This window comes from Dasypus novemcinctus, chromosome 17 (assembly GCF_030445035.2).
Source record: "Dasypus novemcinctus isolate mDasNov1 chromosome 17, mDasNov1.1.hap2, whole genome shotgun sequence".
In the NCBI taxonomy this organism is placed as follows: domain Eukaryota; kingdom Metazoa; phylum Chordata; class Mammalia; order Cingulata; family Dasypodidae; genus Dasypus; species Dasypus novemcinctus.
The window spans coordinates 56681728-56705436 of record NC_080689.1 but is presented as its reverse complement, the minus strand read 5'-3'; the positions used below and the strand labels follow the sequence as shown (position 1 = coordinate 56705436).

The 23709-nt window shown below is 33.9% G+C and overlaps 1 protein-coding gene across 4 annotated transcripts; it reads right to left on the bottom strand.

The window, feature by feature from the left end:
- Positions 1-2815: 2815 nt before the first annotated feature.
- On the bottom strand, positions 2816-17818 carry ETAA1 (ETAA1 activator of ATR kinase). 4 transcript variants are annotated; one of them, XM_004449183.5, is made up of 6 exons: positions 17454-17818; positions 16162-16290; positions 15811-15887; positions 12596-12708; positions 10311-12337; positions 2816-5738 (listed from the first exon to the last, which is right to left on the bottom strand). In XM_004449183.5, the coding sequence occupies exons 1-6, from the start codon at positions 17674-17676 to the stop codon at positions 5620-5622; spliced, it is 2688 nt and encodes an 895-aa protein (XP_004449240.2). In that variant the 5' UTR covers positions 17677-17818; the 3' UTR covers positions 2816-5619. The 4 variants fall into 4 exon arrangements, with proteins under 4 accessions (XP_004449240.2, XP_071064977.1, XP_004449242.2 ...); XM_071208876.1 differs by having other exon boundaries at positions 16167-16290; positions 17466-17800; XM_004449185.4 differs by having other exon boundaries at positions 16167-16290; positions 17454-17798.
- Positions 17819-23709: the final 5891 nt, after the last annotated feature.

Sequence of the window (23709 nt, the reverse complement as noted above, 5' to 3'; positions counted from 1 at the left end):
TGAACTAAATTACAAGTGGAATTACCAATCAGTAACAGACTTGAAAGCAGTGACAGGATTGGTTACTAATCATGAGGAACATCTGTCATATGTGGTTATATGTGTAGCAATTTGTGGACGGAAGAGTTAGCAGGACAGTTTATATATTATGCAATTATTCACAAGCAATATACTGCAGTAACAGAAATTTGACTGTGTCATTGGGGGGAATTGGTATTATTTAAGAAAACCATGGTAGTAGCTGAATCTCATGCAAGTTGGAAATGTGCAAAATGACTACCTGTACTTTTTTTTTCTCCTCTTGGCCTTTATGCTATTGTCATGCATTTAACTTTCACTTACATTATAATACCCATATCACTATTTTGTTTAAGCAATTATCTTTTTAAAAGAGTTAAATAACTTAAAAATTCATGTATACTTACCCATGTGTTTATCATTTTGTAGATCCATATTTCTGTTTAGTATAATTTTATGTCTGAAAGACTTTAATACTTCCTATAATGGAGGTGATGTATTCTTTCAGATTTTGCATGTCTGAAAAAAATTTATTTCACCTTTGTTTTTGAAATGTATTTTCGCTGTGTACAGAGCTCTAAGTTTAGTTCCCTTTCAGTCCTTTTTTTTTTTTTAAAGATTTGTTTATTTATTTAATCCCCGCCTCCTCCGGTTGTCTGTTCTCTGTGTCTTTTTGCTGCGTCTTGTTTCTTTGTCTGCTTCTGTTGTCATCAGCAGCACGGGAAGTCTGGGGGGCCATTCCTGGGCAAGCTGCACTTTTTTCGCGCTGGGCGGCTCTCCCTACAGGTGCACTCCTTGTGCGTGGGGCTCCCCTATGCGGGGGACACCCCTGCGTGGCAGGGCACTCCTTGCGCGCATCAGCACTGCGCATGGGCCAGCTCCACACGGGTGAAGGAGGCCCGGGGTTTGAACCGTGGACCTCCCATGTGGTAGGCGGACGCCCTATCCATTGCGCCAAGTCCGCTTCCGCTTTCAGTCCTTTAAAGATATTTCTCTACTGTATTCTCACTTTGCATTGTTTGACAAAAAATCTGATGTCGTCTTTGTTTCTCTGCACATGCCTTTTTCAGAGGGTGGCTTTAAGATTTTTCTTTATCACTGGTTATGTTGTGGCTTGGTATAGTTTTCTTCATAGTTCATGTGCTTGGGTTTGAGCTTCTTAGACGTGGGTTTGTAGTTTTCATTAAGTTTGGAAACTTTTTGGCCATTATTTATTCAAATATTTTTTATTCTCTGTACCTCTCTCCTATTTGGGGACTCCAATTACCCATATATTAGGTTACTTGACATTGCTCCACATCTCACTGATGCTCTTTCATTAAAAAAATTTTTTTTCTGCTTTATCATGGATAATTTCCATTGCTGTCTTTAGGTTCACTAATCTTTTTTCCCCCTGCAATATCTAATCTGCCATTAATCCCTTCTAGTGTAGTTTTTCTCTCTTACACATTGTAGCTTTCATCTCTACAAATCGGACAGTCTTTTTTTTTACTGTCCTCCATGTCTCCACTTTTTTTAACACATGAAAATTTTAGCTCTTTTAATATCCTTATTTGCTATTTCTATTTCCATGTCGGTTCTAAGTTTGTTTCAAATATTGATTATTCTCCTTATGGCTTGTGTTTTATTGCCTTTTTGTATGTCTGGTAATCTTCAATTGAATTCCAGACATGAATTTTATTTCATTAGGTACTGGGTGTTTTCACTTTTCTGTAATTATTTTGAACTTTTTTCTGGGATGCAGTTATGTTACATGGGAACAGTATGATCCTTTGGATCTTTATGATTCGTTGGGCAAGGCCTAAGCAATATTCAATTTAGGGCTAATTATTCCCCACTGAAGGAAGAACTACCCAGCGTCCAGTGACTGGTTAAAATATGAGCACCAAAGACTGTCTCTTCTAATCTTTTCAAATGGCTCTTTCTCCAGACTCAAGGTGTTTCTTCACATTCATGCACTGATCAGGACTCAGCTAATACTTAAGAGGGACCCGCTGCAGATCTCTGGTTCTGTCCTGTGAATTCTGTCTTGGTCTCTCCACTCTCAGCTCCATCTCAACTCAGGGAGTCTGCTGGGCTCTGCCTCAGTTCCCCTTCCTTGTATTGTGACCTGGAAGCTCTCTTAAGACAATAAACTGGGGCAACTATAGAATTCACTTTGCTTCCCATTTTTCAGGGATTACTTTCCTCATTGCCTGATGACCAGTTTCTTGAAATCCATTCCTTTCATATGACTTATTATTATTATCTGGTTATTTCAGTTGGAAAGGTTAAATCCAGTTTTGTTACCCCATCTTGGCTAGAATAAATCATAACTTTTACAAAATCACCACTTCTTGAGTTTTGGTGTAATATCAAAGAAAATATTCACCATAATCTGAAAAGACTATTACAATATGTCTTCCTTTCAAAACTATGTATCTATGTGAGACTGGACTTTCTTTTTATACTTTAAACATAAAAGCATATTGAAACAAATTAAATGCAGAGACATATACACAAACCTAGCTATTATCTATAAAAACAGGTACCAAAGACATTTACCAAACTTGTATACAATGCTACTTGTCACAAATTTTGTTTTAGAAAATTTATTTTCCATAGGATGCTACTCATTAATATGTAGTTTACTATGATTTTTAATAGAATGTAATTATTTAAAATGATATAAATGTATCATTTCTAACATGGTGGTTATCAATAGATACGATACACATACGCAGAAGCTTTTTGGTGTTCTGGACTGTTGGAAGTGTAAAAAGGTCCAAGAATAAATAGCTTGAATACCACTGCTCTATATGGTACGCATTTAACCAGAAGCCTTAATTTTATTACCTGGATCTGAGTTTTACTAACAACTTACAGAATGCCATTACATATTGAATTTTTCCCAATAACTTAAAACCAGAACACCCAGAAGTTACAAAAATAACAAAGTACAAAGAAACCTTCAATTATAATTTTATGTATTTACCTATTCTTCAACAGTCGAATGACATAAAGGCCATTCCTAGGTGGATTCATATATTCAACACACACATATCCAGACATAAAATATAGCAGCCATCTGTAACAAAAATTGGGAGCTGAAAAAATATTCTCCTAGCCATACAATTAAGGGACCTATAGAATTTTCATGAGATTTTTGGGGAACACATGCCTGAAATGCTACCACCCTAAATTTCCAGACCACTGACTGGTTCTTATGAATGGTTTCCATAGACCGCATACTCAATGGTGAAGAGCACAGTATTTGGAGTTAAGACTGCCTGGGGTCCAACAACAGCTCTAACCTCTTTCTTCTTTCTGTATGCTCTTGGGAAGGTCACTTAATCTGTATGCTTTAGTTTCCCCATCTGTAAAATGGGGGTAAAGCGGTAATTTATATCGTTATTTTGAAAAGTAAATGAATGCTTAAAATCATGTCTGGCAAATAAAATGCTTAGCAATTGTTCTATTAGTTTAGCAATTTTTATTTCTTTTCAAACCTGCTTGCTATTAGCCAGTGGACTTTAAAAATACACATACCTGTAAGATACCCTGTATTAGTCAGCCAAAGTTGTGCTGATTCAAAATACAAGAAATGGGTTGGTTTTTATAAAGGGTATTTATTTGTGGAAGGAGCTTATAGATAGCAGGCCATAAAGCATAGGTTACTTCCCTCACCAAACTCTATTTCCACGTGTTGGAGCAAGATGGCTGCTGACTTCTGCCAGGGTTCAGGGTTCCTGGGTTCCTCTCTTCCCAGGACTTGTTTTTCTGGGCTCATGATCTCTCTCTTACTGGGGCTTGCTTCTCTTTCCTCTGTGTGCTTACTTTCTGGGGCTCCTGCTTAAGACTTCAGCATCAAACTCCAACATCAAAAACCCTTAACTCTGTACTTCGCTATGCCTTTGATTGGTGAGTCCCCATCCACCAATGATATGGCCCAATCAAAGCCCTAATCATAAATTAATCATGCCCAGGTACAGACCAGATTACAAACATAATCCAGTATCTATTTTTGGCAATTCATAACCATATCAAACTGCTTCACACTCCTAGACATATTCATTTATCAAGTCTAAGGGAACACACAAGGACACAGTTGTTTTGAGTTCCTTAGGTGGCTTTCATTGCCTCACCTGGCAAGAATCAAAAGCCATGGTTAGTCTTTAGATACATTATCACCGACACTAATCAGTGTTAGGCTCAACTTAAATTGTTCCTATGAACATTTTTCAACCATCATTGAAGCTCAGGAAAGTGAAGTCCAATTGTTTCAAGGATGAATCCCTTCTGCATTTGACATTTAATGAATAACCACTAAGTATCAGAGAGGAGTTAACAGTGTTCTCTGCAACTTAAAAGCTGATAGGGTACTGTATAATAGAGTAGTACATACGATATAAGGCAGTATTTCCCAACATGTCTACAATACCACTGTGTCTATAATACGCAACCCAAGTTCCTGGGATTGGAGCTACCTATTTGTAGCAGGAAAAGAGAGGTAGGCTCTACTCTGCAACAGGCTCTTCCCTACACTAATAGTGTTATTAGCATCAGTCTTTCTGAGGCCAGCCTTTGAAGAAGAAACAGCAGAGCTTGGTATGGAGCAGAGGGGGCAGGTCTACCAGGCACCTTTTACCACTTTGTCAACAGATTCCCTAGAGATTGGAGACAAGCCAGACAAAACTTCTGAAGCAACCCCTAGTATTTCCAACTATGGCTAAAGGAAGAAGACAGAAAATGAAAATGGTTTAACAGTAGTTGTAACCCTAGCACCCCAATCATAGTCATGTTTTGATGTGCTGGTGCACTACCTCACCCTACACCCAAGTTTCCTTTTAAAGATAAAGGCAGGCCACTTTTATCAAATAAATATCAATATAGATTGTATGAAAACATGGCAAAATTTTGAAAGAGAACCAAATGGCAAGATTTAGAAATGCTAATATAAGATACATACAATTAAATATGTAAGTCATATAGAATTGATCCATGAAATATACAAGGAATAAATATCTCTGTGATCACAGAAAAGAAGTGTTCTCCTTAAAAATGGTGTAAAGTTTGCAAAATGTATCAAGTTTGGAAATATTAAAGTCAAATCCATTTCAGACTAGGAACTGAAATTAGTCATTTCTTACAATAAAATTGTAATCCTTTACTTTCTACAAACCATGTTCCTAGAAATATGGAAATATTAAAACTCAAGAGATATTTAAAAACCCTATTTAAAGTTAAATGATAAAAAATAGTCCCTATGATCCTAATAATGAGCTTTATATTAGGAAAAAACTTCTGATAAATAAGTACCTTTTTGATGATTTCCTACAATCACAGTACTTAAAAATATTTCTTCCCCCTATACAATTCTCCTACATAATTGATAATTTTCCTGAATTTCTAAGACATACATGTAATAACTTTCATATATATCTGCAAAGAAAAGTTTCATTCACCACTGAAAACACTGATTTATTAAATAACAAAGTAGCAGTCCATGCTTTACACAGCATTAAATTTCTCACAGAGAAATCAAGAAAAAAATTCCTATCATGGATAGTTATCAACAGTCTTTGTTAAGTCTTCCAACCATTATTTCAGTAAAGAACTTAGTCATGTGGGAGCTGCATTTACAGATGATGCTTGTGCTTTGGCCATTCTTCGAACCAGTGCTTCTTGTCTCTTTCTCTGAATTTCTTCAGGAGAATACTTTCTGTTTTTCTCTTCTTCCTCTAATATTTAAACAAACACACACATATATATATAAGTTTTTATAGATTGAAAGGTTACTCTGAATATGAGCTTTAATTTTTATTTTATTACAGATTGTCCACATTGGTTTACTGATGAAATCACACTACCATACCAAATATAAGATTCCAAGTACATATAGATACACTGCTTTAGGTCAAAAGAAAATTAGGCACTGATCAACCTGTCCCTATTTGATGCATTCTTTTCATACTGTGAGAAAATTCATTTGAAGAAATACTGTGATTTTGCGTACCCATCAAAAAATTCTTGTGAACAATGGCATCTAATTTACATAATCTACAAATTAATATATTTTACAAATAAAAAATTGGGGATTTTAAATATTACACAAATTATAAAAGAAAGGCAGTCAAGTTATCAAAATAAACTGGCTATTAATAGTTTAAAAAGTCTGTTTTTACCACAAGATAAGCTATAATAACATTTACATCTGCATTTTCCTCTATAGAGTGACAAGGTTCTTATTTCACTGAAGAAGAAAAGGTTTTAGAGTGAAATCTATCTTACCAATAAACTTTAAGTTTGGCGACCTGTGACATGGTCAGCTATGATATTTTTACTGGGAAAACACACTTACAAAAACATGAGAAAATTATTTTAAAAAGAATACATGAATAAAATCTTTAATATGAGTATCTTAATACATAAAATGTGAAGGTATTTTGATATATTTTTATTCAACATATTTTAGCATTTACTATAGACAAACTATAAAATAAACAATGTTTTAAACTAAGTATACAAAAACAGAGCTCTACATTAATAAACACATTGAATTCTACCTTTGCCAAAATACTGAGTTTTAAAAAATTCAATTCCACAATTAAGTCACTTTTAGCAAAAATATTAGACTACCTATATAATACTGATATGAACCATACTTTAAAATTAGCAAACATAATTTCTCATTTAAATAACATTTTAATTTTAAGATCATTACCTTAATACATATTTAAATCAACCTTTATTGCTAAAACTGTTATAAAATCTGCTTTTCGAAAAAGTAAATAAAAATCCATAATATTGATAGCACGAAAATATTATTTTATTATAAAAGCTCAGAAATTGTTATTAAAACATATTATTGTTAACTAAGGGAATCATTTTCATAAAACACATCATCTGTCTTCCTTTCCTTTCTTGGTATAATCAGAAATGGGAGTGGGTATTTGGAGTATTTAGAGTTTATTTTGAATAAACTCCCTTGATGAATGTAAGTCTTTCATTGCCTGAACTAATTAGCTCACAGATTGTAGCTACTTTTCCTTACCAAAAAAAATAGAGGATGCTTTATAATCAGTTAAACTAATTATCTAATATTTTACTCTCAAAGCTGAGAAACACAAGCAACTCAGAATACACATACTCCCAATTAATTTACCCTAAGTTTGGAAAAGAAAGTAGGTTAATAGCAGAAAACAATATAAGTTCATTCATACAACTGGTTTGGTGATAATGTGGAAAATAATTTCAAATGATATAATAAAGTCACATCATGAAAGTTTGATTTAGAGCCATCTATTTTTCCCATTAGCCCTTCCTTAATCTCAATCTACAATAAAAATACACGGAAAGTCTCAAATGACTACAAGGTACAAAGCAAAAGTGGTTCTTCTTTAACTTTATATTTTAAAGCAGGAGTTGGCAATATTGTTTCTGTGAAGTGCCAGAAAATAAAAGTTAGCCTTTTTTGTGCTAGGCAGTCTCATCGCAACTGCTCAACTCTGCCACTGCAGTACAAAAACAGCCATGGATAATATATAAACAAATACTGTGGCTATATTCAAATAAAACTTTATTTATGGGCAATGAAATTTTAATTTCATATAATTTTTAAATGTCATGAAATAATATATTTTTCCAACATTTAAAAACGTACATTATTTTAATGTAAAACACTGCTGGTCATACAAAACTAGGTTGCAGGATGAATTTAGACTGGCCAGTTTGCTAAGTGCAGCTTAAAGCAATGAGGTAGTTCAGTGGGTTTTGTTTCATATACATTCTCTGGGGAGCAGCTTATTATATACCAAAACAAAAGGAAGTAGAAACAATAGAAAATATCAATGAGGCTAATAGTAATTGAGAAATCAGGAACTATTAAGTAAACTTAAAGGGAAAATAAATAAGAGAAACTGAAAGCCTGATTTTCTATCCAAAAAAAAAAAAAAAAACCCAGATACCACAATACATAGCAGTTTTGGGAGAAATCAACTATTCCACAGAAAGTTAGTTCTAATAGAATTGAAACTATATTGTAAATAAATTCATATTGGAAACATGGTTCAATTACTTGCAAAATACTTTAATATAAATGTAAATACTTAAAGTTTCAAAATATACAGCTTAGGCTATAATGTAGAGAAATATTAATTTTTGGTGTTCCTAGGAATATAAATTGGCATAACTTTTCTGGAAAGTATTTTGGTGATATCCACCAAAATTCAAAGCTTTCTCTGACATCAATTTTCTAGGAATTAACAGACAATATTGTGCAGGCATCAGCTATCTATGCAGAAGTGTATTTACCAGAGTATTGTTTGTGTTTGCAAAAATCCACAAACAACCTAAACCTCCATCCATAGGAAACTGTTAAATAAATTGTTACGTCAATATAATGATATATAGTCATTAAAAGGACTAAAGCAAATCTACATGTAGTAACATGAAAAAATATCAAAACTATACTAAGGGAAAGCAAAAGCAAGTTGCTAAACAGTGGTCTATAGTATATAATTTCATCCATTTAAATAAATCCATACACATATATGTGCATTTATATTATATATATGCATTATGTACGTATGAATATGTATATGTTACCACTCCACAGACATATACATGTTTTTATATGCATAAAAAATGATAAATGACATGTGCCATCTGTTAACAGTAGCTTTCCCCGAGGAATGGATATGGGAACGGAGAAATAAAGAACTTCATTTTTTACTTCAAACTATTCTATATTGTTTTCCTTCTTTTCCAAAATCAACTAGCATATAAGTGTAATAAATTTATAAAGGGGGATATTTAAATAGGAAAGTGGTAGCAGTAATGCCAACAAAAGCATTATTTAGGATCTAAACAAATGAAAATAATGTCTTAAAAAACTGAAAACTCCCTCACTATATTTGCATTGATCTACATATTAAGTAAGACTCCTATCCTTAGCCTTAAATGAGCTAGACTAATTAAGAAAATCTATCATTACAGGCCAGCATACAACACAAGTTAGCACAATGTATTGCAGAAACTCAGATAAAAGTAAATCTAAACCATTCTGGGTGGTCAAAAAGACACTGTGTCTTAAAGGACAAATGGAAACTGGTCAGGCAGATTTGGTGTATGCAGGTGGTGGCACTATGTTTCTGGTAAAGGAAACTGTATTGCCAAATGCTGAGGTGCTAGTCCTAGGGATCCAGTGATAAGACAGACAGTAATCAACAAATATTTCATTGAAAACTGTAAATGAAAAAATAGTGAGACAGTAGAAATAACAAGAAGACCTTTTTACAGGTTGGTCAAGGAAGGCCTCTGTGAACGAGTATTACTTAAACTGAGACTTAAGGATTAGAAAATGCCAACCAAACAAAGGGGTCAATAGTTGGGAAGCGGTAGTTTCAGTCAAGTGAAATACCATGGCCAAAGTTCCTGAACTAGGAAAGAATCTACTCTATAAGAGGAATTGAAAGACACCTGGTGCAGCTAAAGCTTAGGTAAGAGAAAAAGTAGAAGGACCTACGAGTACGCCAGGCAGGTCAAGGAGGCATAATCCAGACCCTTAAAGGTCATGGTATAAAGTCTGGATTTTATTTGAAATGATGGGCAGCCATTGAAGGGTATTTTAAGAGGAGGAATGTCATTTTTGCCTGCTGGTTTTTTAAAAGGTGATTCTCCAAAATTGAACAGGGACAGATAAAAGAACTGCAGAAATGTTGGCCTTTACAAATTATGAGACAAGTTTTTTTAAGTAGAAACAATAAAATTTGTTGATGTAATGAACAACCAGTGAGGGGGAGGAGTGGGAAGAATCAGATGACAGGTTATATATAAGTATATAAGTTATATATATATATAAGTAAATCACAATACTATCAAAACTAACGTGGAATTTTGTCAAATATTATTCTAGCAAAGGTGTTCAATTAGAATGCTTGAAAATCAAATAATGTTCACCTCAATGTTTTGTTAAAAGTAGAAATAAGGAAATAAGGTTATCTCAAAACAATATTTAGTAAACATACACATTAAAGCTTAAACAGCAATACAAATACCTAAAAATGTTATTTTCCAGGAAATAATTCCTAAATCATTCAACAAATATTTATTCAGTGCCAAATATGTCAGTCACTGTATCTTTTGAAAAGTATACCAGCCCTTCTGTACACTGCAGCCTAATTCTTTGGAAGAATCACTGAGAATTCTGGTTAAATATACAGAATGGTTTTTATATTACACTTTACTTAAATTCAAAACAACTATTTTTACTATTTTCCAAGGTGATACTTTTCAAATTATTTCATACATACCTTCTGAAGGTTGTTTCAGAGATTCAGAAAGTTTCGTCAAAGATTGTTGTCTAACAGGTTCCCCAAGTAGTGGGTTGACAGATGGCATTTTATTTTCCCCTAAATCCTGTGTAATTTTGGTATCAGATAAACTTCCTACTATACAACTTTGATTAAACTGAGAAAGAGTCTGAGAATTTTTCACCTTTGTGAATGTGTATTTTGAAAATTTAACTTTGTTACTACTGCTCTGAGCTTCATCTGGTATTATCCTATGAGTTAGATGCTGAGTACTCAGTTTTTTCTTATAATTAGTAATTCCTGCACTCATATGACTGGAACTCACATTCAAACTTGAATTCCCTGCAAGAGGAAACTTGGAACTATTCACTTTTATTGGAACATCAGTTTTATTCCAGGAGATAGGCAGATTATTTATCTGACAATTTGAGTTTTTAGAGTACATAGTCAAATTTGTTGTAGCACCTAACCAACCTGGGTAATTTCTACAACTTCCCCTTTTTTCCTTCTTTGTTGATTTATCTATTTGTGAGCTATTTGTCAAGGAAGATGTTTGCACTGTAATGCTGTCCAGATTCAAATGCTTCAATTGCACCAACTGGTTTCCTTCTTTAGATGTAGTAAACATGTTGTTAGCTCCATGTTTTAAACTATTAATCTCAAATATACTTCCTGATGTCTTGTCATCCTTCCTAATGTCTTGTTGCTGAGTTAGTCTTTCAATATCATCACATGCTTGGTATAACAAATCATCATCTACATCATCTGTTTCCCAGGTATTCTCTAACTGGTGACATGTTTTAATAACTTCATTGGAAAAGGATAGATCATTCCAATCATCAAAGAAAGTACCTAACTTTGACGCATTAGTCTGATTTGGATTACTAACAGTGGTTTCATTGCCTGCAGTTGCAGAGCCAAAAGGATCTGTATTATCAGATGATAAAGACTGATTAAAAATGGGCTTATTTTTTTGTTCATTAGCATATCTTGTATTCCAAGCATACTTCTTTTCAGAAGCATTTACATTTGGAGTAAATTTAGTATGAATATCATCCTTTGCTTTTGTTATATTAGGTACAGCTGCACCATCTTCAATTCTGTCTTGAATAACAATTTTATTTAAAGCGTTCTCAAATTTCATTTTATTTCCAGTGGATGGCAATTTGTTTGGCTTATTTGGATCTGGTGAAAATCTGTATTTTTCAGCATCTATTAATCCTCTGTTATGTGTCTCTGAAGGAGTATCTTGTAAATTTTTTGAATCACGTAGCTTGGCATCTGGAGTTTTATTTGTTCTTGACTTACTTTTATCATTTTTACTGTTGAAAGCACAAATACCTTTGTGAACAGCACCATGGGTTGTTTTAGGTGCAGAGAGTAGTTCAGGCATAACAAAAGGTTCACTGTCTAGTAATTTTTCCCAATCATCCTCAAAATCACTGGTAGTAGATGGATCAGTGTGCTTACTAAAAGCTTCTAGCTCCTTGGTGCAAGAAGTGATATATGATTTGGCCATTAGGGGAGTACCTACTTGAAAAGACAGTGATCCTAGCATTTCATTTTGCAGTTTTTCAGTGACCAGTGTTTCATTAATAAGGATTTTCTCCTCTTTCAAACCGCTTTTCTTTCCAAAAGTAGTATCACTGGTGTTGAAATAGGCATCTGATGGATCTTGGCTTAAGAGTCCACTACATTTCTGAGTGGAACCGTCAAAAATGGCATTAAAGGCTGCTTCAGCATATTGGTCAAATGACTTCTGACTGCTATTTTGGTCATCTGCCACAGGCATTTTGGTGTTTTCCTTCACTGGCTTCTTTATTATAGCACTATCAATTTTGGGAACCATATCACTTAATGACTGCATCTGTACATTATCATTATGTAAAGTCTCTGTTTCTGAATTTATCTGGATAAAATCATGATTTGTATTGTTTTGTTCTTCAATCACATCGAGCTCTTCCATATTTTTATCAAATTGCTTAGCCAACTCCATAAGCTCTTCTTCTCGATTTTGTGTTTTTAACCTATTTAAAAAACATTCAAAAATTATAACTGAGAAATGTTCTGAGAGCCATTATATTAAATTGTTATTTAACTTATTTTGGTATGTTAGAATACTAAAAACTTTAAAATTTACACTATAATTTTACTCCAATATTTTACATGTCAAAATGAAGGAAAATAATTTATAAATCATTTTATAACATTCAAAAAGTCAAAACAGTGTTATTAAAAATATTTACTTAATAGAATCTCAGAAAAGCAGAAAATTTTGAACTCACTTTGTGCAACTGAATTTTGCTCTTGATTTTCCTTTTGCTATACTAGGAGTACAAGGAATAGCAGCTGCGCCAATCCAAATGCCCAGCATAGAATTTGTGGCTGGTTTTTCATCCTTTGGCAGAGAGGGGTAAAAGGGGGTGCAAAAGTATAATAAGAAAGAAAGAAAAGAAAAGGGAAGAGAAGGAGAAAGGAAGAAAGAGGGAGAGAGAAGGAAAGGGAGAGAGGGAGAGAAGAAGGGAAAGAAAACATTATCTACTTTGAATTTTTTCTCCAGAACAATAAATTTTGGTGAGGTGATAGTTACCTAAAAAACTCAAGAACAGTGAGAAGTTTTGGGGATGGCAATAACAAGTTGCAAGAAATGAACCACTTATGTTTTAGGGAACAAAAATATTCAAATTTAGGAATTCCTTATTTTTTAAGAAAAAGTTTTAAACATTAATTACTTACCAAATGCATACTTATCAGTAAATGCACGTTTTTATCAAAAGAAAACTCACAGACTTACTTTGTCATTTATAAAAGTAAATATTATCAGAAATAAACAAATTGTGTGGCAGAAGTATTGTGAATAAAGGGAGATACATAGGGAATACTTCCTGTATCACCTCATTCTATAAATTTTCCTATTTCTCATTATAATCGCTATCTAAATTTCAACAACTCATGTTGACCTGAACTGAGAATACTTACATGGAATTAAGAAAAGGACTGTGTTACAAATAAGAGACAGGTTAGAACTGATGCTAATAAGGACAAAAATAAGTAAAGAAGGCAGAAAAAGATGATCAACCAGGATAAAACCTAAGTGATCAGTTCACGTGATCATGCAAAAATTTACAGAATGAGCTTTACCTTTTAGGTATGAACCAAAGCAACAAATCAAACAGACTATACGTTTTTACTCTATTTAATAACTTAGAGTGAACATGAATAACTATCACACAAGTTAATATAATTTTATCACTACATTATAGGCTACTTGAAGGCAAGGGGCTCTTCTTTTGCTATCTCAGTATCTAGCACAATTATGGGCATAAAGATGTCAGTTCAAGTTTATTTACTAAAAGGTCTAGGTGAAAAGAGGTAATTCAGTTTCTTAAAGTCCTCGATCAACAAGCAATGTTCTGAGATGCCCACATGTACATTTGGTTTTAGCTTTGCAAAATAGCCAAGAAAATTAGTAATTTTACTTTCAGATTCAATATATATTTTTGCCTTTTTGTTCCAACACAATCTTGAATTTAAGGAAAATAGCAACCTTAGTGATTCAATTATGAATTTGTACCCATTTAGTAAGTAATTTTAGATTCATTCAATTTTTAGAGACTTAAAAGTATAACTTTATATATCCAACTTTAGAGATACACGTCTTAATAAGTGTTACATATTTAATGTCTTTATTAAAATTTATATAATTTATTGATCCACAACTATACTCTAGGTGATATATAAAAGGTATCTAAATACATTATTTCATTTAATCCTAAAAAGTATACTATGTGACTCTGCCTATGATAGAAAAATGCACATATGTGAACAAACACTCCTAAAGTCAAATGACTATCAATTATAAATGGAAGTGTGTATTAAAATAGAAAAGCCATATCTGAAAACATTAAGAGGAAATTAAACAATGATTTGATGAGGATATCTCATCTAAAAAATAACAATATTTGTCATTCTGGGAACATTACAAGATTTTCAACAGACTTTGGTACTGCCAAAGATGTATATACTTTAAAAGTACTCAAAGAGAGTAGCATTTAAAACTAACTTGTTTCAATTTATTTTTTCTTTTACACAAGCTACCACTTGCATACTTGCCATTTCTTTATGTAAGCCTATTTGGGTAAAGTAATTTACTCAACTACCTTTCTAGCACTATTTAGACTGGCCAGCCCAAACACATTTTATTATGTTTCTTTCATGTGAAACCCACAATTACTGAAGATCTATTGTTAACTTATAAGGTGAAATGGCATAAATGTTATTTAACTAATGAACTATATGTAAAATGAAATTCTATGACATGCCAAACATGGTCTGTCAAGCTAGTAGCATGAGTTTTTTTTTTATTATGCTAGATGTGATTTCAAATAATCTACAACTGTGAAGAAAAATTCATTTTCTGTCTCTACTACTCATATTACGGTGATTTCTGGTAACCACAATTTGGCCCAGTGCCATATATTATCATGGTCAATATACAGTAATAAAAAAGGGCACGTTAAGGAAAAATACAATTCCTCCAGATAAGACACTAAGCAAAAATGGATGCTGCTGTCAATATTCTTAAATAATAAAGAGAGAGAGGAAAGAAAATACAGAAACTCAGAACAGTTTCATGTACTGAGCCTTACCTCTTGATAACAGCCGAAGGACTAATATGATAATGCTTAGAGTTACTGGATTCCTTAGTGTTACATAATTAAAATTACAATTCTATTTCACATAAACAGTATAAAAATTTAAATGAAGAAAAGGAAAAAGAAACTTTTAAAGGTGGTCCTACTGCAGCAAATAACAACTTGAAAATAACCTAACATTTATAGTGTTCTATGGTTTACAAAGAACTTAACATATACTATCTAACTTAATATTCATATTAATATAATGAGGGGATCAAGACAAGTAATAATTCTAGTTTATGGTTGAGGAACTGAGGATCTGAAAGTTAAGTGATTTGCCTAGGGTCATGCAGCAGAGGAGTAGATTGAGGACTAATTCCCAGTGTTCCTTCACGTTTACAAAAGTTTCTTGATGCTTTTATGATGAGTATTAAAAGCAGTGTAAATGGGGAAAAGACACACTATATATGGTCAGCAAATATCCCTTACACACACATACACACACACAAATTGCAGAGGTTTGTAAATTCGTATTAATTGCCTTATTCTATTATTTCAGTAACTGGAAAAACGATGCCATATATTGTTAAACACAAAGCTCTAGATGAAATCATCACTATTAAAAATTAAGACAAGATATATGCTTAGGAAACTATATATTCCCAATTTTATATTATGTTCCTCTTTTCAAAATATGTAGATCAGAACTAAAAAAGGTAAAAGTAATCTTTGCTGCCCTATTTTTGAAAAGGGGTGTTGTAAAAGATAAAATGTTATTGCTTTTCATTTTTATGAACTCTACAAGGACTTGGTGGAACATTTTTCACTGTTTTAAAATAAACTATAAAACTAGTGATATTTACCTGAGGAGCAATACGATTAACAATATGTGAAATCTCATCACTGTCTGGGGTGTATATCTGTTTTCTGTTTCCTTTGCCTAAAGAAACAAAGACATTTCTATAAATTGTAACCAAAAAACCGTTTCGTTTTAAAACTAGCTGTCACTTCTTAGAAAATGATTTTAATTCGCACAGTTTAGATCACGATACACTCTGACATCGCATGTTTATCAGTGTTAAAATAACATAAAATTCTCAAAAAACATCTGCTATACCAAAGTTCCTTATATTGTTACTCTACTGAAATTCCATAGTTAAGTCCTAATAGTTCAGTAAATATTTACCAACAGAAAAGCATTAATAATAAATTACCTAACTGTTTGGTCATTGGAGAATTTTGATCCCAAAATATATCACTCTGCCCATCTGGATCATTAGGAGAACTGAAGGTACAGGAGAATATATCCATTTTCAGCACTCTCTTTGGTGTTTCATACCTTTCTATATAAAATACGAATAAAATAACAATCAATGCATTTAAAAGCATTATTTTACCTCATAATATCGAAATGTCAAAGAGATTTACTATTTTTTACAACAATAAAATCTATAGATGGCTTTTTATAGTCCAATATAAAATTTTCTTCAAGAAATGACTATTTTACTAGATTTTTAACAAAAATCTGTGTAAGATTTACAAATTTGACATTTTGATAACATACCAGATTTTCATATAATCTAGTAGCTCTTCGAATATAAAATACTGTATAACCTAGTCATTCCATTCATCACTGGAGCTTGGAGGCTTTGGGGAGTCACCTGTAATTTACATTTCAAAATTCAAGCGTCCCAATGGAAATGTAAGACTATATTTAGCCTCTTACCAACTCCATCCAACTTACATTAATTACTTCCAAAATAAATGCATTAGTAATATATTTCCTGTTAAATTTTTTCTAGTATCACTTCAATTTCTGCAGTTATTTTTATTCATTCCGGAACTGCTTTATGCCAGCTAAACTAAAGAAAGACAAGTAACAAAAATCGTATTTTAAGAACACGCTCTAGGAAAAAGTTTTTATGACTTTCAGTTCTTACCAGGGTTTATTATCAATTTTCTTAAAAAGGGAACCCCAAAGACTGATCAGAATGAAATGTTATAGGGGCCCGAGTTTCCTACTTTGAGGGGTGCCACACATCGGCATTACAGGTTTATTAATAAAGAGGCGTGACATTAACAAGGCTTTGAAGAAACAGCAATAACTTTTCATATGGGCTCCTTCTCTAGGTTTACGGTGGAGCTAACTATCCTGGGAATAAACTGAAGGAAACCGGCCTATGAGAGATTTCTCCTTACTCCTCCACTGTTGATGACTGGAGGAGCAGCCCAGAAGCCAACCGCCCTCCCCCACAAATGGTTTAAACCACCCGACTCCTTCCTGCGGAGGAGTAACAAGTCAGACTAATGCGGCAAAGCTCAAACTCCAAGACTAAAACCCGAGGGGAAGTGATGTCGCTTTATTCTGGGCCTCTTGAGGGAAGAAGCCCAGGAAAAGAAAACACTTCAGGCTCCACCCTCATCCCTACCCCAGGTTTCCCAGTTGCAAGCTGGGCTGTGGGGCTGCAGCGCCGAAGCCCAGAGGCGCGCGCTACCAACGTCTCACCCTCTGGTTTACTTTTACTGCAGGAAGCGGCGGCTGGAGGCTGCGCTTGCTGCCACATTGGCGGGGGAGGCCCCTCTGCAGCCCCGCGGAGCCCCGAATCACGGGCCGACCTCAGCCGCCTCCTCCCAGGCCCGACCACCGAGCTGCACTCCTCGGCCGCCGCCGTTTTTCGCGGCATGTCCTTCGGGCCAAGGTCGTCTCCATGTTTCCTTCGTCGACTCATCGCCTATGACCCCCATCCATCAGCCTCGTCTCATTTAGCATTTTGCAAAGGCAGAAAGGTAGAAAAAACGCGAGCGGCAACTCGCGCCAACGACCGCCGCCATTTTGGTCGATGAGACCAGTATAAGAGACGGCCGCTGATTGGCCGTGCCGGGTTGGGGGCGGAGCGACCTCTGTCCTGGAGGCGCGCGCTTGTGAGGCCAGGACCCGAGTTCCTCTGGAGGCGCCCGGAGCTTTCTCACACTGGAAGGTATTTTAGGGAGCCGTCTTCTGGCCAGTTTAACTGAGGGTGGGGGCGTGCTGAGGTGGGAAGAAGATTGAATTCACAAGAATCTTTTAAGTTAAATTGACAACTAGAAATACGTATCACCCAGATACAGATTATTTTGGTATTTGTTAAGAGGAAATAAAGGTAATAGAGTGGGAAGGACGAGATAAAATTGTAGTTTTTCATAGGTGATGTATTATGTACTTAGAGAACTCCAAAAATGTAGGAATAAATCATTAAATTAATAGATTAATTTATCAGAGTTGCTGGATACAAAGAATTCAAAAATTGTTTTAAAAACCACACAAAAATACAATTTTTTAAAGAAATATGATTGACAATAGTATACAAAATATTAAATAACTAGGAATAAATTTAACCAAAGATCGTAAAATCTCCATGGATAGAACTATGAAACATTTTTGAGAAAAATGGGAAGATATAAATAAATGGAGGGTTTTACCATGTTCATGAATTGGGAGACTCAATATTGTTACATAGTCAATTCTCAGATTGATCTACAGGTTAAATTCAAATCCATTCAAAATTCTAATAGTTTGGTTGTTTGTCATTTTGGCTTTTAAAATTTTTATTCTTTGTGGAGCAAGAGAAGTTTATTCTAAAATTTATATGGAGCACAACAGGTGTAGCTCAGTGGTTAAGCACCTCCTTTGCCCATTTGAGTTCCCGGATTTGATCCTTGGCACCTCCTAAAATTTATATGGAAATACAAAGGACCAAAAATATCTAAATAATTTGAAGAATAATGAAATGGGATATCTATCAGGTATTAAACTTGCTATAAAGTTAGGATAATTAAGACAGTGTGGTAATGGTATTAGACAACTAGATGACGGGAGCAAAACAGATAGCCCAGAAACAACCTCCACTTAAGTGAATACTTGATTTATGCTAAAGATGACCCTCCTGAATAGTGGGAAAAGGACTTTTTGAAAATAAAGATTTAAAAAAGCATAAAAAGTAATTAAAAAGAAAATAAAGAGCACCTGGTTAATTAGGTATTCACATTGAAAATAAAGGAAATTTGAACCCTCAAACCATATCCCCAAATCAAGTCAATATGGTTTATAGATTTAATTGTGAAAGAGAAAATAATTCGCAGTCTAGATGATGATAGAAATTGTCTTCATGGTAAACAATGAGTTTTAAATAGAACCAAAAAAAATATTTTATAAATTTAACTACAGTAAAATTGAGAATTTGAGAACTTCTGTCCATCCAAAGACATTAAAGAGAATGAAAGGCCAACCATAGATTGGGAGAATATATTTATGAGACCTGTAATTAAGGGTTCATATGGAAAATAAAACCAATGTAAGTCACTAAGAAAACAATAGACCAACGATAATCAGGAAAATGCATGTTAAAACCACAATGAAATCTTTATTCCCGTCAGAATAGCTAAAATTAAAAAGATTGACAATATACGTATCAAGGAAATAAAGCAACAGGAACAGTTTTATATTGCTGGTGAGAGTGTGAATTTGGTACAACCACTTTAGAAAACATTTTGTGTATTATTGAACTTTGTTTCTTGAAATTACACTCCTAGGAATATAGTCAATGGGAATGGATGGACTTGGTGCTTCAAGAGACACTGTATATCATTGATGTGGAGACAGTGGCCATGGCAGTTGCTGAAGGCAGGAAGAAGGAAAATGAGGTGTGGTATTGAGCATTTTTGGGACTTGGAGTTGACCTCAATGATATTACAGGGCCAGATGCAGAGCATTATATATCCTGCCATAACCCACTGAATGGATTTGGAGAGAGTGTGAACTACAACATATACTATAATCCATGCTTTGTAGCAGTGCTCCAAATGTACTCATCAAATGCAATGAATGTACCACACTAATGAAAGAAGTTGCCCCTGTGGGCGGAATGGGGGGTGTGGGGAGTGGGGTATTTGGGAACCTCATATTTTTTAATGTAACATTTTGTGTGCTGTATGTATCTTTTTAAAAAAAGATAATAAAAAAGAGACATTGTATAAAAATGCTTTTTACATTAAAATTACTGCAAACTGGAAGCTAATCAAATTCCCTTTGGGTAAATATATTGGGGTATATTCACACAACGAAATACTAAATAGCAGTGGAACTGAAAAACTACAACTCTGTGCAAAAGCATGGATAAATCTCACAAACATGAAGTTAATCAAAAGTGGCCAAACTCTACATAGAAATTCTTAGGTAAAATAAACTATGGTATATAGGGATGAAAATATAAGAGGTAAAATTATAAAAAAAATAAAATAAAGGAAGTATCACCATGAAGGTCATGATAATGGTTACTTTTGGGAGGTGAGAAGAGACAGTGGTTAGAAAGGGAAAGAATGATGAACTTTCTTCCATTTCTTGTCCTACTTGTTTTTACAGGGTTTTCATTTCGTAATAATTCATTGAACTATACATTTTGTTTTGTGTACTTTTCTTTATACATATTATATTTATTAATACAACTGTTTTAAAATTTAATTAGGACAAGAAGTTTTATTTACATCAAGTAACTGATATATTTCTTCTAGTTTTGTAATTTCATCAACTTTCCCTCCAGTTGTGACTGACAAGAATCCTAGAACTAAATCAGAGGTTCAGCTCTAGCAATTATGTAACCCATCGTGACCAAATAATTTCATTCTTTTTCCTTGACTTTCTACTAATACTTTCTCTTGCCGTGGTTGTTTTTACTTATATATTTTAAAAACATTATTCAGTTCTATGTATTTATTACTGGATGTGATTGCTTGGATACATGTAAGGCTTTATCTTTTAAAATTCAAATTTATTATGTAAACCCAATTATCTAAATTAGCAGGAAGAGTGTTATTGTCTTAGGAATTTCCTCCCTCTGAACTGACCAAGAATCTCAGAAGCAGCAAGAAAAAAAATCAGATGTTCTTTACAATACTTTATTAAAGACATGGTATCGTAACTGTCGAAAACACTTAATTTACCCTAAGAAGTACCCAATGCACATTCAGAAAATAGTTTAGAAATGAATTAGAAAAATTTAATGCCACCTATAGGAGTAATAATCGTGAGCAAATCTTTACAAGCTTATTAACGCCCCAAATAAAATAACTGTGCATAATTTCCCATAACTGCCCTATTTCTATAGTGTCCAAGTAAACATTGTTAAAGGTAACAACTGGAGATGTTTGTTGTAACTTTAGCACACCCAGGGTGGCTGTAATCTATAATCATGTGGTAGCAAGCTATCATAAGTTTTAGCTTCGAAGTTACTTCATACAATCTGTTATAATTCTAAAAGTGCTTTGAATTAAATGTTCTTCCTAAATATAACTCCACAAATTCAGGGAGTACAATTAATTTCTTAGTAAAATGTTTTTAATAAGAAACAAAGGCAAAGACTTGTAGACATTTGAATGCAATAGGATTCAAAACCCCTGAATTTTACATTTCTAGGTTTTTGAATAATATAAACATATTTGTAAGGTTTAAGACAACTGCAACTTTTTAATGAACCAAAGTTAACTATTACTTAATTTTCAGAAATGATTCATAAACTCGATAGTGATTATTAAGCAAAAATATGACATTGATAGTCTGTTGCTAAGAGATTTCTGGATGAAGTGATTACCTTGTCAGTTATATTACAGTTATATCTGTTGGATCATTGGTTAATTGTGGGAAGACTTTGTTACAAGAAAAAAGGAACAGAATCCTAATAGACTTTGCTACCTTATATGTACAGAGTTCCAGCTCCGAACCTATCAGGATGTATTTGGCAGAATCTCAACAGGTAGCACAATGCATAGAGACTTCATAGAATCTTGTTAGTATGTTTTTTGTTTGTTTTGTTTTGTTTTTAATACACATGGAAATGCACCTGGTAAGTAAGTGCTGGGCCCATTTTTCCTTAGTTCTGGCCTACTGGAAATTATAATTAGAACCATGTATCATGCCCATCCCATTCTAAGTGAAGCCTTCCATCAAGGGTCTCTGTTGCCTGCGTGACTGTGTGTCCTATAGGCGGTCCCAATCAGGTAAAACTGATTGGACTAGAGGTAGACACCTAATTTTGGGAACTAACCCATAGACTGCCTCTTCACCTCTGACTTGTCATAAAAAGATACAAGACAGTGATTATCTAGGTGCCTGTTCCTCTTCTTGTTGGGAACATAGAACTTCAGGAGTTTTCATAGGACCATGAGGATTCAGGCCAGCCCTCTAAAGATAGTGGAGCTAAAATATTCAAGGATCCCAGCTTCCTGAGTTATCACAAAACCACCATTTTGGCAAGCACTTGTATCCCTATCTAATGTCTGCTTGATATTGATATTGAAGTCGTTCTTAGGTGATTGTCGATTGATATTTTTCTTTACATTAAGTGAGGACAATGAAAGATGTGTATTACATATTCACTCACTCATCAATGAATGTGAGCGATTTTTTTGCTCAATTGCATAATAGTTTTTGAATACTAGAAGAATATTTTTTCAACTTCTTGTGCTAGTCTCAATATTATAGTCATATAAATGACACACTTTAAAGTTTAGTTTGCAGTTTCTCCAAAACCATCTTCAGTCTAGATTTATTGTTTATTGTCAATAAAACAATAAATGAACTTGCCACTTTTCAAAGTGTAAATTCTCCCACCATGGCTGATTTCAGGGTAACAACATGATACTACTGAATGTGAGGTTGGTAAGAGATGCCAGTATTTAGTATTTCCACTATTCAGTCTTAGTAAACCTAATGAATATTCAGATAAATAAGAAAATGTAATAAAATCATTAGAATGCATGAACTTTTAGTTTCTCTTACCTTTTTAAAAACAGCTTTATTAAGGTATACATGATATACAACAAACTGTACATATTTAAAACGTACAATTTGATAAACTTTGACACATGTACACCCATGAAACATTCACCACAAGACAAAAAAAAAAAAAGAACTTATCACTCCCAGAAGTTTCCTCATGCCCCTTTGTGTTATTTTTGTTTGTAATATAATTTGTTTAGTTGCAAGTTTTTATAGTTTACTTATTAATGACTGTGTTTGACAGCCTGCAAAATTCCTAAAACTGTAACAGTCAACTCTTGTGAGCTGGTATGAGCTGGCGACAGCATACTACTGATTCTGTTGCTTCTTATTCTTCCTTTCTCCAGTTTCAGTGACCTCAGTTCCTTAAATGTTTCCTCATTTTACTTATTTTTCAAACCTTTCATCATATGTTTTAAGCTTCTCAATGAGGGGGCTGAGCTCAGAACTGATCCTAGAAAACCCTACAATGTAAGTTATAGGTTTAAAAATTAAGGCAATCTGTAATGTTAAAGGAAAAGGATGCCTGAGGCAATTTACTAAGCCTGGGGAATTGGAAGGGAGCTCTACCATAGAAGGGGATCCTTTTTAACTGAGTCACCCTTGGAAGTTCAGTCTTTGGGTATCGTAGGACAGAAGCAAAACAGGTTACCTGATTCTGGAGCAGCACCTATTTTTGCATATCTTCCTTCCTGCAGGTGCTCCTTAGCAGTACTGCTAATTGAATCTAAGCCCACTGAGCATTTCAGACACCGTCCCCATCTGGCCTATATCTTCCCAAGAATAATGGCTGAGGGTATCGTAGAAGTAATTTGAGAAGACATTTTCCTACACTGCTTTAAGTGAAATCTTAGGGGAAAAAATCTGAGCATCCCCAAAATGTCTTATTCATGGTTAGTAACTTTCTTTTTCCTGGCCATAATGAAATTTAGCCATTATCTCTGTGTTTTGA

Excerpts from the sequence above, each read along its gene's own strand:
- ETAA1 (XM_004449183.5), bottom strand. The coding sequence starts at position 17,676 with ATGAGTCGACGAAGGAAACATGGAGACGACCTTGGCCCGAAGGACATG. Across the intron at positions 16,291-17,453 it reads CAGTAAAAGTAAACCAGAGG|AAAGGTATGAAACACCAAAG; the intron begins GTGAGACGTTGG and ends TATTTTATATAG. Across the intron at positions 12,338-12,595 it reads GCAAAATTCAGTTGCACAAA|GTTAAAAACACAAAATCGAG; the intron begins GTGAGTTCAAAA and ends TTTTTTAAATAG.